The sequence below is a fragment of the Scardinius erythrophthalmus genome, assembly GCF_964197995.2.
Source record: "Scardinius erythrophthalmus genome assembly, chromosome: 5".
NCBI classification, from domain to species: Eukaryota; Metazoa; Chordata; class Actinopteri; order Cypriniformes; family Leuciscidae; genus Scardinius; species Scardinius erythrophthalmus.
The window spans coordinates 14,673,759-14,698,216 of NC_138225.1; the positions used below are offsets into that span (position 1 = coordinate 14,673,759).

The 24,458-nt window shown below is 37.4% G+C and overlaps 1 protein-coding gene across 1 annotated transcript; it reads left to right on the forward strand.

The window, feature by feature from the left end:
* Positions 1 to 4,516: 4,516 nt before the first annotated feature.
* Positions 4,517 to 24,018, forward strand: mtnr1c (melatonin receptor 1C; the record flags this gene model as incomplete). The annotated part of the gene is made up of 2 exons (XM_081364885.1): positions 4,517 to 4,712; positions 23,132 to 24,018. 2 exons carry the CDS (start codon positions 4,517 to 4,519, stop codon positions 24,016 to 24,018), a joined length of 1,083 nt encoding a protein of 360 aa, XP_081221011.1.
* Between the last annotated feature and the right edge of the window lie 440 nt (positions 24,019 to 24,458).

The window sequence follows — 24,458 nt, forward strand, 5'->3', positions numbered from 1 at the left end:
GTACCCATCCTCTGATGGCTACTTCCAGCAGGATAATGCACCATGTCACAAAGCTCGAATCATTTCAAATTGGTTTCTTGAACATGACAATGAGTTCACTGTACTAAAATGGCCCCCACAGTCACCAGATCTCAACCCAATAGAGCATCTTTGGGATGTGGTGGAACGGGAGCTTCGTGCCCTGGGTGTGCATCCCACAAATCTCCATCAACTGCAAGATGCTATCCTATCAATATGGGCCAACATTTCTAAAGAATGCTTTCAGCACCTTGTTGAATCAATGCCACGTAGAATTAAGGCAGTTCTGAAGGCGAAAGGGGGTCAAACACAGTATTAGTATGGTGTTCCTAATAATCCTTTAGGTGAGTGTATATATATATATATATATATATATATATATATATATATATATATATGAAATAAAAAAACATATTCAACAAAAGAAAAAAAGAGTATTGGCATTCAAAGAAACAGATAAAGGAAGAATTTGGTAAGTGGCGCACAAATGAAGAACTTTGTTACAAAAATTTGTTACAGAGTTTATTCAAAGAAAGCTGAGACTGTTCTGACACATTTGCAGAATGAGGAATGACAAGATAACTAAAATGCTGGTTCGACAGAACCGGAAAACTCCATTGAGGATTGACTGATGACATTGTACAGTGGCATGGAACATCCCTTCAGTGAAGGCACTTCGCACTACAGAAATGTATGGCACAGAATTGTAAACAAGACACCAGACACCTACAGGCATGAGCCCATGGCTGTTGATGACTGTCCTCTGCTTCGCTGCCTTTTTTTTTTTTTTTTTGCATTACAGAATAATTAAATAACTTTCTTTTCCTAGAAGGTACTACAGAAATATTCTTCCAGATTGGAAGAAAATGTCCTCTCTCAACCATTATCCATAAAGCTCATACTCTTTTTAACTCACTGACATCATTGTTACCCCAGTGTGAATGTAAATATACATGTGACTGAATGTGGAAGATTATTTTTAGCTACAGATTGTTTAGTGAGCAGCTGTCCCCGCTCCCATGTCAGGATGCCACTGTTTATTTGTAGCCTGCCATTGTTGGTCGACTTGGCTGTTGCGTTCTCATTAATCACATCTGTAAATGTGTTATAAATCAACACATAACAATGAGCCTATTAAAATGCTGCAGCAGCAAGTGTGTCACTGTGTGTATTTGTGTAGGTGGCTGGTTGTAGAGACCTCAGCGAATGGGACCCTCCACCTCAGCGAATGGGAGCTGTTAAGAACAAGAAGGAGAAAGAAGAAAAACAAAATAAATATATGCATATTTTGCAATAAATGTACTATATATATATATATATATATATATATATATATATATATATATATATATATTCTCCTTTTTGTCAAATCAACATTTGTATATGAGTAGTTTTATGTTTCTCCATTATTAATTTGATTATGCTGTCACAGTGCTTAATGGGATAGCAGTTCTTTCCCTCACTAAACAGTTATCTTGTACCTTTATATTTTTGTCTGATTTTCAAATACTTTTTTTGTTGTGATTCACCTCATATCTGATTGTCTTGGTTCATGGCTTATAACTCTTTAACAGTTTTTACAGAAAAAATACTTTTGGTCCTAGTGCCGCCGAAAAAGGGGGAGTGGTGCAGGTTTTACATAATATTTTAGGCTAATACGCATAAACAAGTTCACATTTTAGCAGTTCAGGTTCCATCATCCCAAAGTCAATGGGTTTTTTGAATGGGTTTTTGGTTAAATAGCTGAAATAAGGTCTGTGGTGAACACAAGCTCAAGATACTTTCACATTTTATTCTATGACATAAAATACATCATATTACCCCACTTGTGATTTTTTAAGCTGTTGCATGTCTTGAAAAAGGCAGTTGCTAACAATTGTCTATAAATGGGACTGAGGCTGTCAGGGAGATTATGAATTCAGGGTGGTTGGGACACTTTCAAGTGACTTGGAAAAAGTGACTTGGAAAAAGTGTCCCAATCAACCTGAATTCACCCCTAAATGTCATCATGCCAAACAGGTAAACTCAGTTCGCTTTTACAGCCTGTTATGCTTATAATTTTGCTCTTATAAACTATTCTACAGGGCTGCCAACTTTTGAGTTTAGCTTGGAGTGAGATTTTTTTTGGGGGGGGGGGGGGGGGGGTTTGCTATTTAGTTACCAAAAAAAATTTGGTAACTAAATAGAATTTCATGAAGTTTAGTGACAACATGTTACAATGTTTACATTGTACAATGACTGGTAGTAGGCTATACAGTTTTTATTATTGCTTGACAAACATTTCAAGATTTCAATTCCATTCTTGTGATTTGATTCCGATTTTGAATCAATATTGACTCATTTGGATACATGTTTATTTTAAATTTTATTTAAAAAAATAATCTCACCTAATGCTGTAAACATAGAAGGCCTAATCTGCTGGTATTATTAAAGGTTAAAAATAACAAATTAAATATAATGCAGTTTTTGTTATAATAACAATTATTTAATGGCATAAGTAAAAATATAATAAATATGTAATATAGTGCTCAGCAAAATCTCCTCTCTAGCTATTTTTTCTATTCAATTAACATGGTCATTAAATGGCTTTCCTGAGGTAAATGTAACGTTATGTGACATAATTGTTCTCCTGCTGTTATATATTGACCTCTTTCAGTGGTTGAAAAATCCACGAGTGGTCGATATTATGTATACTTTCGGTAAGTTGTACTGTATCTTTAAATAAAAAAGTAACAGATGATCGGTTCACGTGCATTTGAACTGATCGTGGCGCTCAGCGATCTGTCACGTCACATTTACAAGCGCCAAACGTATTTTTGTCTGAATTTCGTAATAAAATTGACGGAATCTAAGAGCTGAGAATTAGTTTAATATTAAAAGTACCCCTTTGCTCCGCAATTTTTCTGTGCGTGAGAAAATGGATGTGTGGCGTGAGAGCGTGTGAAAAGTGTCAATTGCGTGAGTCTCACGCTCAATGCGTGAGAGTTGGCAGCCCTGATTCTATCTCAAACTTTCTGGAGAAAAGATTTTAGATAAAATCAGAAAGAGTTGTCGGAAGATTGTGGTAGTGACGCTAAAGTCGTGGGACCGTGGTGTAGTTCGTTTATAGCCTACCTTTAGCTTTTTATTTTTGGCAACTGCATTTAGGCCTACAAAGTGACGTAATACCTGCACCACTCTAGCCTATATCCACATTATTTTTCAACACGGAAGTAAGGTGTTTTCTCTGAAAATGCGAGACTTCTGATTTATTATCTGCTATAGGGAAATAACAAGAATAATACATCGAAGTAGTAAACTGTAAAACTGTTTGCACTACAAACCAGCGTGTTTAATTAAGACACGACATTAAAACAATATGTAAAGAAATACCAGTTTGCAGTAGGCTGTCAAGCAGCATAATGAGCTGTTTTGTACAGCTAAGAATAACAGAAAAGCAAATGACACCGGAAGCCAGACATATTAAAATTACAAATGGCCGTGCCCTCTCTTACCTTAGGTGGACTGCATCATCAAATAATTTGTCAATTTTGGTAATGGTGACATTAAACATGATGTTTAAAAAATTTAATTTTGCTCATTATTTTGCCCCTTCATCTAGTAAATTCTGCAAAAATGTAAGTAATTTTGTGGGCGCAGTCTGTGGAGGTTTATCTAAACTGGCCTTTGGCATCGCAATCCAAAAGTTATTTTTTAGACAAACATTTTAAATTATATTAAGTGCTCAGTTAAGGCAGCGTTTACACATCCTCTGAAACGGCTTGAACTGCAATCCTGTTGCTATAGTTACCTCTTCAAACCAACGCCAGTTGCGACTTTAGTTCGCTTCGTTAACCCCAGATTGAAATATGCCCCAGATTGATTAATTGCTAATTAGCCTACCTTTTCTAGTTAACCAAACATTTAAAAATATAATTATATATATTTTATATACATAATTATAGTAGGCAATGACATAATTATGTATATTAAAATCCCCTATTTATAAACCTCCACACTCTGCTTTAACGGTGGTGGTCTGGACTGAATCCACAACTCGTTACGCTAATCGCTGCTCAGATTGGCTCTGAACAGCTGACTGAGATTGGAGGCTCCGGGCGCCGGGGATGCGATGCAGACCGCCGCTGATGTCTGTGTGCCGTGATGTGTGTGGCGTCTGAGCAACAGCCCGGAGTCACTGTGATCCGAGGTGACAATCCAGATAACTGTGCGGCTGACAATGCACCGACGACCAAACATCCAATGTAATTGAATGGGAGCTACTGGGAAATTCACAGGGATTCCTCTGTGACATATAGCCTATCGTGCGATGGAAGTTAAAAAAGGGATTCTACATTGCATTCGATTCTTAAGTCCTCACTGACATTTTATAAGTGGAATGGATTGGCTATATTTTCGGGAACGTTTACGAGAACCTGTTCGCGCCAACTTAGTTTTTTTCACTTGAAGAGTGTCTCAATGGAGAAACTTTAATGTGGCATTACACCGGTCACTAAGAATGGCGATGATTAAGTCGAACTTGAGCTGTCTGGATAGTTTATCCCGGGGAAACAACTGCCTCCCCGCCAGGAACACGTCTCCCGGGGTAGCGGCCACCCTCGCCGGCGTGCTGATCTTCACTACCGTGGCTGATATCCTTGGAAATCTACTGGTCATCCTGTCCGTGTACAGGAACAAGAAACTGAGGAATGCAGGTGTGAAAACCTCTGTAATGTCAGGCAAATACCAAACATTATGCTATATGATGAGCTTTTATTGAAGATACTTTTTTTTTTTTTTTTTTTTTTTTTTAATTTGCTGAGTTTGTATATTTGTAATTGTGTAGGATAGCATGCATCTAAATACACTTACGTAAGTTAAAGCAGGATTGGCTTTTCGTGTTGGCTGAAGTTGTTCCCAGCTGCTGTTGTCAGTTTGGCATGAATCATATCGTTTTCAGTTGATAGAGGTTGTTAATTGCAATAGCCTATTGGAAACAGGATTGGTTATAGTAGGTTATGGCAAGGCTATATCAAAACACGATTTTCTTTGTGTGCGCTGATTTGATGCACCTTTTCCCCAGACTTACATAAGAGGCACCAGCAAAACATGGCTGTCTTTTTGTGTTGTGCAACAAAACAAAATATAAGATGTTAAATAACGTCACGTTTTTGATGTGCAAAGAAGTGTCTGGAAAATGTAACCCAAGGCACGAGGGACGTCAGCAAACAACTCATTTTACAGGTCTTCATTTTGTACTGTATGCTGTGCGTTGAAGAAACAATTACTAGTAGATACGTGAGACTTTATTGCCCTGCAGGAATTAAAAGTGCACAGTCTTACAACCACTCACACATACAACGGTGTCCAAAAGTCGATAAACCTAGTGAAAAATATTTTTGTAATTTAATAGATTTTTTATTTATTTTTTTATTGCAAATGATATGTTCAGCATTATACTAACAATGGGAGGGAAACGTTGAAATGAAAGGTGCAATGAATTTGAAAAACCTGATGATGTTTTGAAAATACTCCAGAGAGCATCTTGTGCTTCACTGGTGAAAAACCTGACTTTTTGTTCAGTGAAGTTCACATGGTTAGTGTCCCAAATTTGATTACTTGACTTAAAGTCAATTTGCTGCTCTCAGACTTTGTATCTCTTTGTACATCTGTTAAAGGACCTGTTGCTAAGTTGCTACATTATCTGATTTCTTTCATTCTTTGCTTGTAATCTTATACAGGTGAGAGCGAGAGAACCGAGCTCTGCCTGTGAGGGGTATATGTCTATCGATTTCACTGCTAAATAGTTATTTAACATGATTAGGCTGCACATGGCTGTTATGAGAATGACCATAATCTCAGCAGGGCAAACAGAAACAGAAGAGATCTTCTGTGATCCATTCCATCAGAGCTGAAGTGCTGTCATCAGATCAGACCACAGTGTGGTGTTAACACATGTTTAAAGACCTCTGGGAGTTGAGAATTGATCTTGATTTGAAAACAGTGGTTAGTTATCCATGTTGGGTTTCACAAAATTGGATTATGAGATGCACGTCAATCATAATGAGAAAAGCATGCTCCAGAGTGGATGGTGGTGTTCTCCTTGCATATTCCTGTCATCAGACCGTTCCGATCTCTGCAGCTGCTCCTAACTGTTTAGACAGCGTGTCGCAATCTCACTGCCTCAGATCATGCGGCTTTTTCCCAGCCTGCCCTGAGCTGCTTGAGTAGACGTGAAACACTGCATGTTTGCATAAAGAATGGAAATCCAGCATTGCTGGATGGACAAACACAAGACGCTTCGCTCCAAACACACATGCACACACTACACGCATGATCTCAATGTTCAGGATGTGTCAGTGAGGCTGTATAGGGAGAATTTGGAATGTTAGGTTCTGGAAAACGCCGTAACATCAGAATCATGTGTGTGACGATGGGAATACTGTGGAAAAGAGAGGCTCCAATTTTAGTGCTTTCTCTTTTTTTATTTCTATTTATGGTCTTTTAATGCCTTTAAGCATAGGGCAAATAGAGAGAGACAGGAAACCATGGGGACAGAGACAGCGATGAAGACATTACACAGGCTCTTTATGTGTTGTTGGCTTTTTGTGCTGCTCACTGTGCCACTACTAAGGCATGATGTTTGTGTTTGTTGTTGGAGGTGAAATTCTCAATAAGCATTTTAACTAATGGTGGATGGGCAGTTGTGCTCATGTAATTCTATTTTAAGTATTACTTGTTAATAGTATGTTGTAGTTTAGAATGATAATTAAATGCACTGAAAAGAAGCAGTTAAATTAACCATAGAATTAATCATGGTAATTGGCAAATAAATTAATAAATAAAATACTATTAGTATTAAATGCACTTTTATCCATAAATTAAAACAACATTTTTTAAATGTCATAGATGTTTGTATTTTGATAAAAGGATGTCAAAATGTTGACTACATGGACTCAGCAGAAGTCAAACAGGACGGATCTCCTGTGTTCCAGTGCAAAGTGGCCACAGACTCAAATTCATCATGTATCATTGTGACATATGCACTGCGAAAAAAAATAATTTAAAATGAATCATGGTAATTGGCACAAATGACCACATAGTATTAAATACGTTCTGATCTATATTATTTTCTTCATCTACATTTGTAAAAATGTCATTCATAAATGTTTATATCTATATTAAATAGTAGCCTATTGTTTATGTTATACAAATTCTACGAGGTGGCTAATTTGTACGAATTCATACGACCTCACTCGTACGAATTAGTACGATTTTTGCAAAATCGTACATATTTTACGAATTCCCCAATTCGTATGAATTCATATGAATGACCTACCCCTGACCCCGCCCCTAAACCTACCCATCACGTGGGTTTAGACAAATCGTACAAATTCGTACGAATTAGCCATCTTTTTATCATTCGTACGAATTCGTACGAATTGGTCGTGAGATAGTGTTGTATAGTCCAGTAAATACAAGTCAAATAGTCAAATCTTCAGAAAGAAGGAATATATAAGCCTTACAAAAAAACAAACCAAAATAAATACGGACTAATATATCAATGTATGTGAATTTTGGCATGAGTAAACTGAAGCCCGCATTCCTCTTTTTTGTTTTCCTCTGAGCTCAGGCTATTTCTAGAGCCGCCGGGTTTGGTTATGGGGGCTGTGCAGGTTCTGGCAGCATGAGTTGGGTTTAATCAATACTCCCTTACCCTGGTCTTCTGGCCCATCTTTAGACTAGAGTGCTGATTGGGAGCTTCTTAATGTCCAGCTTCAGTTGGCGTTCCCTCACACTGTTCAGGAGATTCTGGCACATATTAGATCTGCCACAGTCAAGCATCCCAACCTGTCTAAATCATCTAAACCCCACTATCAAACCAGTATACATTAAAACACAAGTACACTGCCGTTCAAAAGTTTAGGATTGGTAAAACTTTATGTTTTTGAAAAAAGTCTCTATATGCTCACCAAGGCATTTATTTAACAAAATATACAAAAAAAAAACTATTTGTGAACTATTATTCCAATTTTAAAGAAATATTTTCTATTTTAATATATTGTAAAACTATTGTCATAATTTATTTGCAATAGAAATCATTTGTAACATTGTAGGTATACTCTTTACTGTCACAATTTAATGTGTCCTTTCTGAACAAAAGCATTAATTTCTTTCAAATAACAAAAAATAAATCTTACTGAGAGCAAAGTTTCGAACGGAAGTGTAAAATCACACACACACACACACACACACACACACAAACAAACTACTGTTTGTACAGTCGGAGTGGGAGGCATTTCAGTTGTCACAGTTTGAACATTTTCATCGCTGAATTACAGTGTCTCCATTAGCAGCAGAAGCATAGCTACTGCAGTTCGTCCATTACACCTCACCTGAAATTGCAGCAGTGTTTGGCATTGGCACACACTCAGGGCTGCTGATGAACAGATGGCTTTCAGAGGAGAGGCAATAAACTATTCTCATTGTAGCAATGCACACTGACAGTGAGGAAAGATCAGCATTGGCGGTGTATGAATTCTCTTCTTTTGAATTCAACCAAACACTGAGTCAAGAGTAGCCAGCTCTGCTCCCATAGGGCTACCTTCCACAGACTCCATTTCAACCTGCTCCAGTATGCTACACCTGTCTGTAATTTTCAAGTAATCTTGAACACCTTAATTAGCTGGTTTAGGTTTAATTAGCTAAAAACATGATTTAAGGATAAATCATGTTTTAACGATATGCTCAAAACAGAGAAGTTTATCCTTTGAGCTTTCCGTGTACAGTCAGACGGACATTGTCAAAACGATTCCCATTCACACGGATCTGCGAAAACGACTAAAAACGCTGTATTCTGTTGCCAGGCCATTAGATGGCGATGAAAAACTATAGACTGAACATGTAATACGCATGTGCATGACGTCATAGTCTTCAGAGATTCTCATTTTTGTTGTTTACAAACTTGCACTTTGAAAACCGTTTTCAAAAGTTTGCGTTTTCAGGCACCAAAAACGCTGTTGTCGTGTAAACAAACGGCCAAAACGCATAAGAAGTTTTATGTTTTGACTTGAAAACGGTGTCATGTAAACGTACCTAAATTTAGCCGGGGACACACTTAACGACTGTAAGGCCGATTAAGAATGTAATTTGATGCTTACGACTGAACATGCCCAAACGCCCAAGTCGCATTCAGTCGGTGTTCACAGTGTTTAAAATCTGCTGCAGTCGATGGAAACAGTCTGTTAAAGGAACACTCCAACGTTTTTACTGCGCCGAGTCGAAGTGCTCCCAAGTGCTATTCCGCCATACATTATAGTTATCCTTTTTACCCGCTTAGAAAAGCGCCACGTTTTATTTTGTGTCACCATACTTTGTCGTGTAACTACTCGTGTAACTGTATTTAAATAGGGAAAACGTGGAGGTGTTTGGTCGCTTCTAACTTCATCTCTGTTTGGTCCCTAATGATTGATCTAGACTAAGCTAAGTGCTATCAAAGTGTCGCCGCGCGCCAGAGCGATTGAGTGCACGCACTGAGACGAGAGAGATATGTAGCAACTCGTCTTAGTTAAGGGAATAACATAGTTTAATATGAAAAAAACGGTGGAGTGTTCCTTTAAGTCCTATTCGCACTAGATTAGTATTACCTGGTGACCTCTAGTCATTTGTAATAATTGCGGAGGTTGTATGTGATCTTAATCCCGTGCGAATCGGCCATGTCTGTAATTTGTAAAGTAAAAATTCCCCCGAAATCATATTTCGCCGAACACCGAGGTCCCATGATAACATTAGTCCCGTGCAAATCGGTATCTCTGTGATTTGGCGGGGTTGTGTCTAATTTTTTTCAAGGTTTTTGTTTCCTGTGCGCCTTTTTATCCATCTTTCTCGAAGAATGGAGGCTGCGGTGGAGTGTTTTGATTGTATTTTGGGTGCTGGGTCATACCGCTATACCTACACCATACAACTATACAGTTTGCAGAAAGAGAAAGCTGAAAATCAGAAGAAGATGACATACAGCTGCATGCGGTAAATAACATTATTCTGTTGATCATACAGCTAGACCTATAACGACAAGACCTGTCCAAGCAATAGCCTATTGACATCACATCCGGGAGTCAGTAAATTCGAGTAAAATCACAGGCTTCGCTTATCCCGTGCGAATGCGCCACATTGTGTGTTCAATTCAGTCTTAGAATGTTTCAGCTAGTCGTTAAGTGTCTCCTCAGCATAAACCTCATTTTGTGCAGCTTGCTGAGGAGAACACATTAGCAACTGAATAGTATGGCAACTTTAGCATCTGGGCAGCCCCTTTTGCACTTCTCCAGAATTCTCCAGAATAGTTAATATTTTGAGTTTGATATGGACCATAAATTCTGTTAATGGCACATCAGTCGACACAACACACACACTCAGTTAATGAGAATGTGTTGTCTCCCTGCACCATTCCCTCACACAATAAGCAGACACACACACACAGCATACGTCAGCGTAATTGAATGTGTCTCCAGTTCATGTTAATGCTCTTATATGGTCATTTTCTGACATGAATGGGTTTGAATTAAGCTGTAATGCTTGTGTGCAGATGGAGAAGTGTTGAGATGGAGAGTTACAGTGATTCTGAAAGTCTTTGATGGCATTGGTGATGTTTTCTTGCTTAAGCTGCGGCCTCAGGCACAACCATCTGACCTGCGACACTTACTGTCACAGATTATTAGACCAGTTCAACAGCAGTAGAAAACCCCACTACTGCTGCATTTTTAGCAATAAAAGAGTAAACATGATCTTTTGCATAGCAGTATGAAGATGTTTAGATAGCTGGAGTGGGTATGATCCTTCTGTTGGCAGAGCTCCCGAGAGGACGCTTGGCTGTTTTATATGATTGGCTGGCACACAGGAATAATTCAGCATTAAGTACTTATGGAAATGAAGGGGGAAATATTCCCTCTCTTTCTTTTTCATGTATACGCATAAACACTTGCAAACACACTGCTTCAAATACTTACCAAGTATACTTTTGTGCCCCAAACAACCTCCTTAGTTTTGGGAAGTGTTCTAAAAATTCAATGTATTACATTATGAATTACTCTTTATATAAAGAAACTAAAGGCATGCAGTGTTATATTTGGGAAAGTATACATTATTTTACATTACTTTTTTTCTGGTTCCATAGATTGGAAATAAACACAATGGTTTAAATAAAATAATTTATTTGAAATATATTTAAATAAAGATTTGTTTGTTTGTTTGAATTATACATTTAAAAGAATGAAAGACTGGTGTAAATAATGAGCAACATGCTACTTTTATTGTAAAAACGAGATCTGAGAATTCATGCGGGTAACTTGTAAGATATTACACTTTACTTCTTCTCAACGCCTCTCTCGTCTCTTTCTCTTTGTGCCTCCACTCAGTTATTTTTATGATACTGGGATGTAGGGGGAATATGGGTGTATTTAAATAACGTGTGTGTGTGTGTGTGTGTGTGTGTGTGTGTGTGTGTGTGTGTGTGTGTGTGTGTGTGTGTGTGTGTGGGTGGGGGGGGGGGGGGACATGTTTTTCTACACCGGTGGGGACTTAAACCTGAATGCACACAGACTCATGTCACCGTGGGGACCTAAATTGAGGTCCCCATGGGTACAAAAGCTTATAAATCATACAGAATTAGTTTTTTTTTGAAAATGTAAAAATGCAGATTGTCTCCTGTGATGGGTAGGTTTAGGGATAGGGGCAGTGTAAGGGGATAGAATATACAGTTTGTACAGTATAAAAACCATTACGTCTATGGAGAGTCCTCACAAAGATAGTGCACCAGACGTGTGTGTGTGTGTTCAGAGCAGTGTTAGGGGCTGGTGGTAGGATCTCACCAGTATCTCATGAGATTTATTATCCAATAATTTAACACACAATGTTAGATTTTAATGTTACACACATATAATCCTTGGCATGAGCGTGACATGAGGTGTGAAGAGTTATGAAAGGCTATCTGATCTGTGTATTAATATGTGACCCTGGACCACAAACCCAGTCACATGGGTCAATTTTTTTAAATTGAGATTTATATATCATCTGAAAGCTGAATAAATAAGCTTTCCAGTGAAGTATGGTGCATATGCATAGGACAATATTTGGCCGAGATACAACTATTTGAAAATCTGGAATCTGTGGGTGCAAAAAAATCGAAACATTGAGAAAATCACCTTTAAAGTTGTCCATTTCTGTTCGTGATTGTGCTGCATTCACTCACAAAAACAAATGTTTTATATATTTACGGTAGAAAATGTACAAAATATCTTGATGGAACATGATCTTTACTTAATATTCTAATGATTTTTGGCATAAAAGAAAAATCGATAATTTTGACCCATGCAATGTATTGTTGGCTATTGCCACAAATATACCTGTGCGACTTGTGACTGGTTTCGTGATCCAGGGTCACATATAAGCCTGCAAAATGCATTTCACTATCAGTTAATTCCAGCATAAATGCTCCAGACTATAGCTGAGCCAGACTATCTATTAAATACATTTATGACAGCACAGACACAGGCAGATCAGCCAACTCATCCTCACTGATAACCTTGAATTGGCTCAGAGAGGTACTTTGGGAAAGTAACAGGTAATTGCATTTTAATTGTCTCCCCTGAAACTCAGCGGTGAACTGCAGATTACTTCTCGCACAGACAGATTTAGAAAAAGGAAAAATCCAATCTTTTAACTTTCTGAATCTTCCATCTCTATCTGACAAAATATCTAACTATTGAACCACACTTAATAACATATGTATACAGCATAAATAACAGTGTGTATATATACATGTGTATATATACATTCTTAAAAATAAATAAAAAAATGTTCGTTATTGGCAATGGCATCCATGGTTCCATGAAGACACTGTAACATCCATGGAATCTTTCCAATGCACAGAAGGATATTTAAAGTGGAACGAACAACATTCCTAAAATTATTAAAATGTTCTTCACACTAATGTTTCTTTTAAGAAATGTATATTTTTCTATATGGCATCACTGCAAATAAACCCCTTTGGAACCTTTATTTTTAAGGGCAGGATATTAAGGTTGTGGATATTTTAATTAACCAATATTTTGCATAATTATAAGAATTATATAAACTTTGTTGCATTATGCAACAGGACATGTGTGTTCATGTATGTGTGTGTGTGTGTGTGTTGGGGGCAGGGGGTATGTGGAGAGGTTGCATAAGCACATTCAGCCTGGTTTCAGTCCATCAAACACCTCAGGTATTGAGACAGTATAACATTTGAGACAGGCAAAGAAGCAGGCTGGTAAGCGGATCCACGTGCAGGTTTAGATTTATTAAAGTGCAAACACAAAGTAACTGGTGAAAACAAATGACCATTCAACGACTGACAGAGAACAAGTGGAACCAAGGGCTATATATACAGAGGTAGACAAGCAACAAGAAAACAAGGGGGCGTGGCTAATAAACACATAGGGAGACTAATCAACATTAAAACCTACAAAGAACTGCAAAACATGGAGCAAGACATAACATAAAATTCCAGGAACACACAAGACAGGGGAACACAGGTTGGAATCATACAGTCTGTGATATTAAATTGGCATATTTATTGGTAACTTACAATTTGTTATTGGCTTACATTACATCACAACTCTAAATGCATGGTGTCCACAGCAGAAAACACTCTTAAAATAATTACTTTTAAAAATTAAACAAAAACATATTTCAGTTAATAACTTACAACATAGATGTGAAATCTATTTTGGTGTTCCTCAGCAATGCAAGAATACTGCACTGTATGCATTTCTGAAGCTCAGACATCTACAGATGGAACTCAGAACCTGCTGACACCTCAAAACAAGTCTCTCTCCAAGATTTTAGTTTCTCTGCAGAGTGAAGTTTGAGAATGAATTTGGATATTTTTGACACGATGCTTTCCTGGCAAATAACCTTTCATGTTCACCCATCTTCAGGTTCACTCTCCCTTCAGAGTTTTCATTGTTTACTGTTTGCCAAGTTCTTTTTTTCCAGTTTTGCGCTGCAGAAGCTCATCAGAGCTGTTGAGTTGTTCTAGCTCAGCATTGAGTAGACTGCCTATAAAATTCTGCTGCTAGGCGACAATATTGTCTCCAGCTTGAGAAAAAAATAAATAAATCAGATATCTTTTGTTTCAATGGATACTTTCTCAGTCTTAGAATTTGGCAACACATTGAACAATGTGGAGGTGTCATTATGGTAAGAAGGTGTCAGTTTGATCTCCTGAGATGGCAAAGCATCTGTCCATGCCCCCATCTGCTTGTCCTGTGTGAACAGGTTGCTTCTGTGTTATTTTACTATTCTTTAACACGGGCAAAATGTGTTTGCTAAAAATTGTACCCTCTTTATCAATACCAAAATAGCATGTGTACATCTCTGTATATACTTCTGCCAAATAGCCTGAAGATATGACTGAAATAGAGTAGTAGCCAATGCTATTTCAAATTCCGTAATAATATTTTTTCATACCTACGTTTGGGAATTACTGGCTTTAGTGATATCTAGTGATAAAGGAAATCAAGGTGGAGTCATTTATATCCAGATGAAAGATGACAAACATAGTGCACTGATGAATCATGCCCAGTAACACCATATGTGACCCTGGACCACAAACCCAGTCACATGGGTCAATTTTTTTAAATTGAGATTTATATATCATCTGAAAGCTGAATAAATAAGCTTTCCAGTGAAGTATGGTGCATATGCATAGGACAATATTTGGCCGAGATACAACTATTTGAAAATCTGGAATCTGTGGGTGCAAAAAAATCGAAACATTGAGAAAATCACCTTTAAAGTTGTCCATTTCTGTTCGTGATTGTGCTGCATTCACTCACAAAAACAAATGTTTTATATATTTACGGTAGAAAATGTACAAAATATCTTGATGGAACACGATCTTTACTTAATATTCTAATGATTTTTGGCATAAAAGAAAAATCGATAATTTTGACCCATGCAATGTATTGTTGGCTATTGCCACAAATATACCTGTGCGACTTGTGACTGGTTTCGTGATCCAGGGTCACATATTAAGAAAGTTAAACCATTTTTTTTAAAATGTCGAGTTAAGGAACATAAGAAGTGAAGGGCTTTATTCTGAGATCTCCCATGTGTCCTCCATGTGACTCATTTACGCAAGCAGGGTTGTATGTGCTCAGGGTTGTAGAAGAACATATGTCCTTGTGTAGAGTTTGTCATGAGAAGTTGTGAGAAAGGAAACCAATTAAACTTGTTCTGTTCAGGATAATCATGTGGATTTATAGTGATCCTCAGGCAGTCCCAGGAACTGTCCTGATCTGAACCACAGACACCATAAATCCTGTTCTCTCTCTCGCTAGCTTTCCGTTTCTTTCTCTCTCTCTCTTTCCCAAACACGATATATGAGTCTCTGTAAAATAAGCATGTCATTATTACACTGTCTTTATGTCCCTCAACCTTGATGAGGAATAAAAACAAGAGTAGACCCATCTGCATTCAAGCTGGAGGATAGCGATAAAGGAAAGGTTCAGTATTCACTTATCTCTCATGAACTGTGGTGTTATTAGATGTTGAAATACAGTTCCCTAAATATTTTTTACTCTAACTTTGGGCCATGTGACTTTGATCCTCTGACAGCTGTGAAGGTTCATTCTGATACAAAGCGACCGACTGCAACTCAAAGTCATCTGAACTTCAAGATATAAAGGTAGAGCAAAACAATGCAAAAATGTGCATTTGTGTTTAAATGACACATTACATCTTTTATGTCTTGAAGGGGTCCGTTTTTTTGCTGTTGTTTTTACATTTTTAACTTTCTTTAGTGTGTGATGTTGCTGTTTGTGCATGAAAAAGGTTTGCAAATTACAAAATCCACTCTAAAGGGAGTTATTCTCTATATCAGTAAGCACTGTTTCTGAACTCCCTGAAAAGCCTCGATTGTAGTCTTGAGTTTTCTTCCAGGAACGTACACGTCACAATATTCAAAACTGTGGAATACGAAAAAAAAACTTGTTTGAGTTGTGTTAGTAGTGTGTTGAATCAGGGTAACATTTCTGAAAGACACTCAAAGTAGTTGACCAATCACAACACACTGGTCCAGCCGTCCAATAAGAGCACATTGCGCTTTTTAGAAGGAGGGGCTTCGTAGAGACTGGAATTAAAAAGAGCGTGAGAGACAGACTTGGGAGAGAGGTGCTGCTACAATGTAAAATGAACAACATTCAAGCATAAAAACCTATTCCAGTAGACCCCAAAAACAAAAGACTTTGAAAACGGGCATAATAGGTCCCCTTTAACTCAGAAAAAGCAAGAGATTCCTTTTTTTAGTTTTTGTCCGAAATACTTTCCCGCTCAGAAATAACGTCTTTGTCCGCAGCCAACAGCACCGACTCTCCAAATGTCATTGTAAATGTCAGTGCAAAGAACCCGCAGTGACCTGTGTGCAATTCCCTGACCAATTTGAGTCTGCTGCCAGAGGATCCATTTCCAGAGACTCTTAGAAAGATGTCAAAAACTGCTTTATGGAGCCTACGGTCCGACTTGAGCTTAGATTCTGCTCGGATTTTAGTGATGAGCTGCTGGAGAGAATCAGACTACTGAGGCATTTGAGTGCACAATTGAAAATGTGTTTCAGCTGAATAGATATTGCAACCTTAAGGGAATTGTATCTTGACAATATGTCCAGTTGTACAAAATGCTTACATTGATCAGCTGAGTTACATAAAAATGAAATAAGCAGACCTTAACCTATCAATCAGGATTCTTATTAGAGTAGAGCAAGTTGCTAGCATTTTCTTTTTGATCTGATATCAAGTATTATCAAGCCCAACGTTGCTGATATTAATACTATTATGATGATTATTATCATACTTCTGATCATAATTTAACTACAGTTCACAATAATGTTGTAAAATTTGCATATTTATGTGCGTTAATTACTAAAAAAATTACTAGGCAACTTTAAAAATAGTCACTCACTGTTAATTAATTTCTAATAATATATATGTACAAAGCCTACCTTTTTTTTCTTTTTTTTTATGAGGCTACCAGGAGAATTTGTTTTTTGTTTTTACATACAGTATGTGGTTTTAGAAAGAAACTGATGAATTATGATTTTGCCACAATTCTCAGTCACCAGTCCTGTAACCACTGCACTTCATTTCATTCACCCTCATCGGCTCCACCCCATTTAAGCAGTCACCATCCACGACCACATCACAGGGTCTGGTCTCGTTGTTTGACACTGAACTCTTACCTGACAACCTATCTGTGGATTACTACCTGTGCGTCGTCATCGTCTGCTAGTCTTCAGCCCACCAGCCACTTCTCTTCACTACCTGCGACAGGATAAGACATTCATTCACATGCCAGAATCACCAGAACTGTCTGCAATCAAGAGACTCTAATCACCTGTGTGTCATTCAATAAACTCATTCTCATATTTTACCCGTGTTTGCAATCTTCTGTTCAATGACCGATTTCTGCATGAATTATTTTACGCACAAATATGTGCATAATTACGATTAGTGAATCAGACTTATTGTTATTTCTGAGGATAAAATGAGTAATTATATTTATTAACATTTTATTTAAAAGCCATCATTAACAACCAATAAGCTGGTTGTTTTTGAGATATTTGGTTTCACCTCTGATTTTTAAAATAAATGTAATTACGCAAGACATTTTTTACAGTGTATTTGCTAACGTGGTTCATTTTGTTACAGTTTCATTTTTTTAGAGCTTATGATACATCTTCAGTTAATCAAATAAATAGTTTAACACAACACATAGATTTGATATTATTATGCAAGTATCAATCATCATGATAGCACCATATCAGAAGTATAGATATTTCTAGATTATGAATTCTGCACACTTCCCCATGAATAGTGTAGATAATTTCAGCACAGAGAGCTGAAATAGCCCTGGCTGTTTGTCGTCCTGTGTGTGATGCTTCAGGTTATTTGGACTCGTGCCAGACTGATGGCGGGAGATGGTGGTCTTTTAAAGCACACTTCCTGTCAGCTGTGGCTTTGAGTTGACAAATGTTTGGCAGGCTGAGACACTAGTCAAAATGCCACTATAGATTTAAATGAAATGGTGGTATAAATCATGTTTGATACTTAAGGTGACATGGTGAGAAAGGGGCAGATTTAGGGCTGTCTAAAATCCCATTTTGTGTCTGTGTGTGTGATTGTGCTCACCAGGCAGACATAATCTGTAACTGAATCTTGTTTCTCTTATGGTTGGGGAAAAATGGAGTTTTACACAACAATCTGCATTTGTTGCAGACAGAACAAGCTATGAGTGTTCTCCGACCTCAAGTAAAAAATTATCATATGACAAGCAGGGCTTGGTTCTGACACCAATGGTCTCACTGACCTCCAAGGAGGTAGTTCAAATGGGAAGGAGGCATAAATGTTTTACTCCAGTTTTTTATAGGAGACAGAATACCAGAGACCTAAAAATGTGCGTAAAATGTGTATTTTTATTATTATTATTATTATTATTTTTACCCTAAATAGAGTGTGGCTTCTACTACTGACTTCATAATACTTTGCATAAGTGGACATCATAGGTGATATAAGTCTGTTTGAATCTGTTTCACTCATGAATGCAACCAATAGGTTGTCAACATGTTCAGTTTTCTTGGCACGTAATCTTTTCAGCTCCTTTGGTTCAAGACGGAGAGTGTGATGGAGGGAAACAGTCAATGAGAGTTCAAGATGGAAAATTGTGAGCAAAACAAGTGTGACCTGATCAGTGTTGTGAAGAGCCAAAGAATTATTGAAAGTGTGGAAATGAGCTCTATTTGAATTCAGCAAAAGATTTGTAAATGGTTTATGGCGGTTTGCAAAGACACAATGAGGTCATTTTTATAGAAGATTGATTTTTGAGATGGAGAGGCTGAATTCTGAGGTCTGGCAGTGGGGCTTTTTTTCTTTATCTATGGGGTGTTGTAAATAATAATAATAATACTTTGTCACACTTTAGTTTAGCATCCAATTCTAACTACGATCTACAATACTATTAACTATGACTTTTGCCACAATAAACTCCTAATTAATGCTTATTAATAGTTAAGTTTAGGTATTGGGTAGGATTAGGTATGTGTAGACATGCAGAATAAGGTATATGTGCTTTAATAAACAGCCAACATCCTAGTAATATGCATGCTAATAAGCAACTACTTAATAGTGATCATTGGGCCCTAAACTAAAGTGTTACCATACATTATTTATATTGCGATTTTCTCTCAAACCCATAGTGCTACACCACAGAGTAATAATAATAAAAACAGTAATACAATTTAAAAAAAGAAAGAATACAAACAAAAGAAAAAGACAATCAAAGACAAGCAGATTTAGAAAGATGAGTCTTAAAACCATATATATACAGTGCTATAAGTTTAGACACCCATGCTAAAGTTGACTAAAAAGAGGAATAAAAAATCATCTTTTGGAAACTGAACTTAATGCCTTAATTTAAAAAATTAGGAAAAATCCAACCTTTAAGGACACCAATTTTCTTTGTGAATGAATAATGTATCGTAAATAATTAAATATTCTTCCTTAAAATACAGGGTGCATAAGTTTGGACACCCCTATGTTAAATTCCCATAGAGGCAGGCAGATTTTTATTTTTAAAGGCCAGTTACTTCATGGATCCAGGATACTATGCATCCTGATAAAGTTCCCTTGGCCTTTGGAATTAAAATTGCCCCACATCATCACATAGCCTTCACCATACCTAGAGATTGGCATGGTTTTATTTCAGTTAGCCTAATAGCTAGTTTGATTTGCATTGAGAGATGATCTTATGGAAAGTACTCCATGCCTATTTCAAGGTTTGTGTTCTCGAGCCACCAAACACTGCTATTGTGCGAATGAGCGGGCCGGAGCACGTTAAGGCTTTTCTGTTAGAATGGTGTTGTGTAAGCGGCCCCTAAGTTAATCACTAATGATCTTTGCAACGAAAGTGAATCGATCAAAACTAACTTTATTCTAGAGCTGCTGTAAAGCTAAAACAATATTTGTTGCTTTAATTTCCTATTATCACTGTAAAGCTGCTTTGAAACAGTCCATATTGTTAAAAGCGCTATATAAATGAAGGTCACTTGACTTGACTTGACTATTTTAATATGGGAATCGAATGTCAAATGCAAAAATAATGCCAAGATTGCGCACTTGAAACGATGGAGGTACTAAATAGGAATCAGTTAACAAATTGAAATAAAGTTTATGCAGAGCTTTTGGCTTTAACAAGTAGAATTTCAGTTTTTGACTCATTGCTAGAAAATGTTCTGACATAGGACATATAAGGGGCAACATAATTGAACTGAAATGAACAGTGAGATAGGATTTAAACAGTCATTTGGATGATGCCATGTCTCACAGAGGCAGAGAAAGTCAAGTTTCTTATCCAGAATTATATAGAGGACACCTCAACCTCGTTCATTGAACGAGGATTCAACTGAGTGAAACTGATTTTGGAAGTTACATTCTTGTCACGCTTATCGCAAAAATTAGATGTGCAGATGCCACAAGAGTAAAGTGTCCTGAGCAAAGAACATTTATACTGGCACACAAAGCATGTAGTAGGTCTACTCCCCGACAAGAGCTGAAGCAAAAGTTGAAGTGAGCATTAACTTCTTGAATAAAAATGCTAGGAGACAAATGATGATCCACTGAAAGAAATTCCGAATAAAGAGTACCTTATAATGTTGCCGTTCCAGATCCTTGATTTCATATTCCACAAAATCACATTAACGTAGACAAGAATGACAAATATAGAAAAAGAAAACAGCATAATGATATCCAATGTTCAAAATTTATTATAAATCCAAAGGGTGATTTTTGATGCTGCATAAAATTTGTAATATCATACAAAACACACAAACAAAACACAAACCACAAACACAACATTCTGGCATCTTAAAAGTTGAAAAGCCTTACAGCTGTGGGAATAACAGTGGATGAGTACAATCTGCAAGAAAAGCTCTAGCTTTCCATAAGACAAACTGTTCAAAGCTATTTGATAACCCAGTCTGCTTAATGTCAATAATCATATTGGTTGACAATGCCATTCAATGAAGTTCGATGTTTACATTACCATACCAACAGCACATAGAAAAGTCATAAGAGTCCTACTGATATTAAAAGTAGAAGGCAGTCTCTGAAGACAGTGTAACCGCTGCTGGCCTTTTTTTGCATTCTGCTTCAACATGAGTATCGTAACACAATTTATTATTAACTTAACTTATAGGACAGCAGAAAAGCAGCCAGCGCCTCACAAAATCTAACAGTAAATTATTATATTAAACAACATTTAACTAAACTGGAAAAATAAAATAAAAATAGATACATTATTTAATTAAATGAAAACTAAAATGCATGGGTTGAGAAGCGGCAGTCAACTGCGCCAGCATCCTCTCTAACCGGAATAGTGTGAGGAGACTTAATGTTAGTCTGCAGGGATAAGAGTTACTACAGCGCCTCCCTAATCGAGTTATAAATTACATATTGGTGTCTGTGTTCTGTCGGTCTACACAGTTCTGACACAGACACAGTTCTGACTCTCTCTGTCTAGCTTTCACACACACACTCTTTTCAAACACACATATACTCTCAGAGATGCACTATTCTCTTGATATCACAGAGCAAGAAAAGTCAGTGCAAGAGGCTTTTTTTACTATTATTCTCTCTTTTTCTCTCAAATACCTTTCAAATATCTGTCTGTCTTTATTAGCAACTCATATCTTGCTTAGCTTTTAATTAAAGAAATAAAATGTAATCATTTTGTTATTTACTGTATAATATGTGTTGAAATTTTTACGGAGCAATTAAAGGGACATGTTGCTGGGGAAAATATGAGATCATGGGAGGAAAAAATATATTTTAACGCTTTTGTGTTCCCCCGAGAAACTTTTCGAACACAAAGTTTCTTGAGGGAACACAAACATTTTGCAAGCAAATGCAGTTTCTCGGGGGAATGCAAAAGCATTGAAATACATTTTTTCATCCCATCTCGTATATTTTTTTCCTTCATATCCCTTTAGGGGCTCTGTATATTTTTTGTCTGGCTGCTTTTGCACCTTAATTAAGTTGAAGGGAAAAAAAACAAGAGGTAATAGGACATTTTTTTAGGAATGGTTTGGTGATGGAGACAAAGGGACACATTTACTCATTGTCCCTCATATGGAATCTGGCAAAGGCATCCTGTGCACAGCAGTCCTTGTGGTCCCCTGAAGGGCATTCACACTGACAGCGATTTGCAGTGACAAAGCAACCGGAAGTCATTCATTTTCAATGAGAGTTGGTGATTTGAGGTGACATGAATAACAGAGACCGTTGGCGATGCAACAAAGTTGAGCAGAGTTCAACTCTATGCAAATGTACAATGACCTAATATGACTACCAATGACAGTGCAGAGAGTGGCGCTCATGTGATCCATCTCATGATACAAATAGATGCGGGGGAACATCTATAGCAACAATCAATATTGTGATTAGTTTGAATACCCCCTTCATATGTACTGTATGTAGTTCACCCAAAAATGAAAATTCTGTCATCATTTAATCACCCTCATGTCGATGCCTCATGTCTCAGTGTTGTTGTTGTTGTTGTTTTTTGTCCATACAATGAAAGTCAATGGGATCCATGTTGTCCACTGGCATTCATATGTAATATAATATAATATTACATATAATACACCCGCTATATAGGGATGAGTAAATGATGACAGAATTTTCATTTTGGGTGAACTTTCCTTTAGGTAAGACTTTTATTTACTTTGTCCAGTTGTTATGAGTAATTGTCATATGGTTTATAGTGTCTTTCTTCTAAGAAATATTTATTATTTTTCCATAAAATTAAGGTCAATTGGGTCCATTGATATTTGGACTCCAATGGCTTTCAAAATACCTTCTTTTTTATGCAAGTAATTACAAATTGTTTTATTTTGGGTGACTTATCCCTTTAATTAATCATTTATTTATTTTACTTTGCTGTTGTGTTTGGGTTGACTGAGTAATTGTAATTGGTTTAAATAAATTATATAATTAAATATATATATATATGTAAATTGTATATGTCACTCTCTTTTTCTCTCTCATAGGTAACATCTTTGTGGTGAGTCTTTCTGTTGCTGACCTGGTGGTGGCGCTGTACCCCTACCCCTTGGCTCTGTTCGCTATCTTCAACAATGGCTGGAAAATGGGCTCCCTGCACTGCCAGCTGAGTGGCTTTGTAATGGGACTGAGTGTGATCGGTTCGGTCTTCAACATCACGGCTATCGCCATCAACCGCTACTGCTACATCTGCCACAGTCTTCGCTACGACCGACTGTATTCGCGCCGGAACACCTGCCTGTACCTGCTGCTCACCTGGATGCTAACTGCTTTGGCCACCGTGCCCAACTTCCTTGTGGGCTCCCTAAAATACGACCCACGTATCTTCTCCTGTACCTTCACCCAAACTGCAAGCTCCTCTTATACAATCTGTGTCGTTCTGATCCACTTCCTTCTCCCGCTGGGTGTGGTTTCTTTCTGTTACCTGCGTATATGGACATTGGTGATTAGGGTCAAAAGTCGTGTCCGGCCCAATCCAAAGGTCAGAGCAGCTGACATGAGGAATTTCCTGACGATGTTTGTGGTGTTCGTACTGTTCGCCGTGTGCTGGGCGCCCCTGAACTTCATTGGGCTCGCCGTGGCGGTTAACCCTGCAAGAGTGGCGCCCAATGTCCCGGAGTGGCTGTTTATTACCAGCTACTTTATGGCATATTTCAACAGCTGTCTGAATGCTGTTGTCTACGGGTTGCTCAACCAGAACTTTAGGCAAGAGTACAAACAGATTCTTCGTGCTCTCTGCACCCCAAGAGTGCTGTTCAGTGACAGTTCAAGGTACAACACTGAAGCCATGAAGAGTAAACAGTCACCGGCGGGAACTAATAATAACGTGAAAGAGACCAACATGTATAAGGGCGGAGTAACTACTCTTTTCTAGTAGATCACTCTCCATTTACCTAACAACCACAATACAAGGATACAACAGGCCAAGAGGTGGACCAGGGTAAAATGCGCATATGTTTCTAAACTGAACTTTTTCTAATCATCCATGGTTCATGAAACACTGGGAAATTTGGGTGATTCTTGATGTGATTGTGGGCAGAAACACAAAGTCAATTCTGTACTAGGTTTATCAAATATTTAAGGTTTTTAAAATGTTATTGGGTTATATAGCGAATAAGAATCCAAATTACCAAATATATTTCAAGACAAAGATCTTGTTTTCAACTGAAACTGAAAATATATAAAAGTATGGTATTTGGGGTGAAAAGCGTCCCTATTGCTGGGGGTACAGGCACATTAATTGAACTAATAATGAATAGCTGGCTGACTATTATGTTGGGTGTCCGCCTTAGAGATAATCACAATATTTATAAT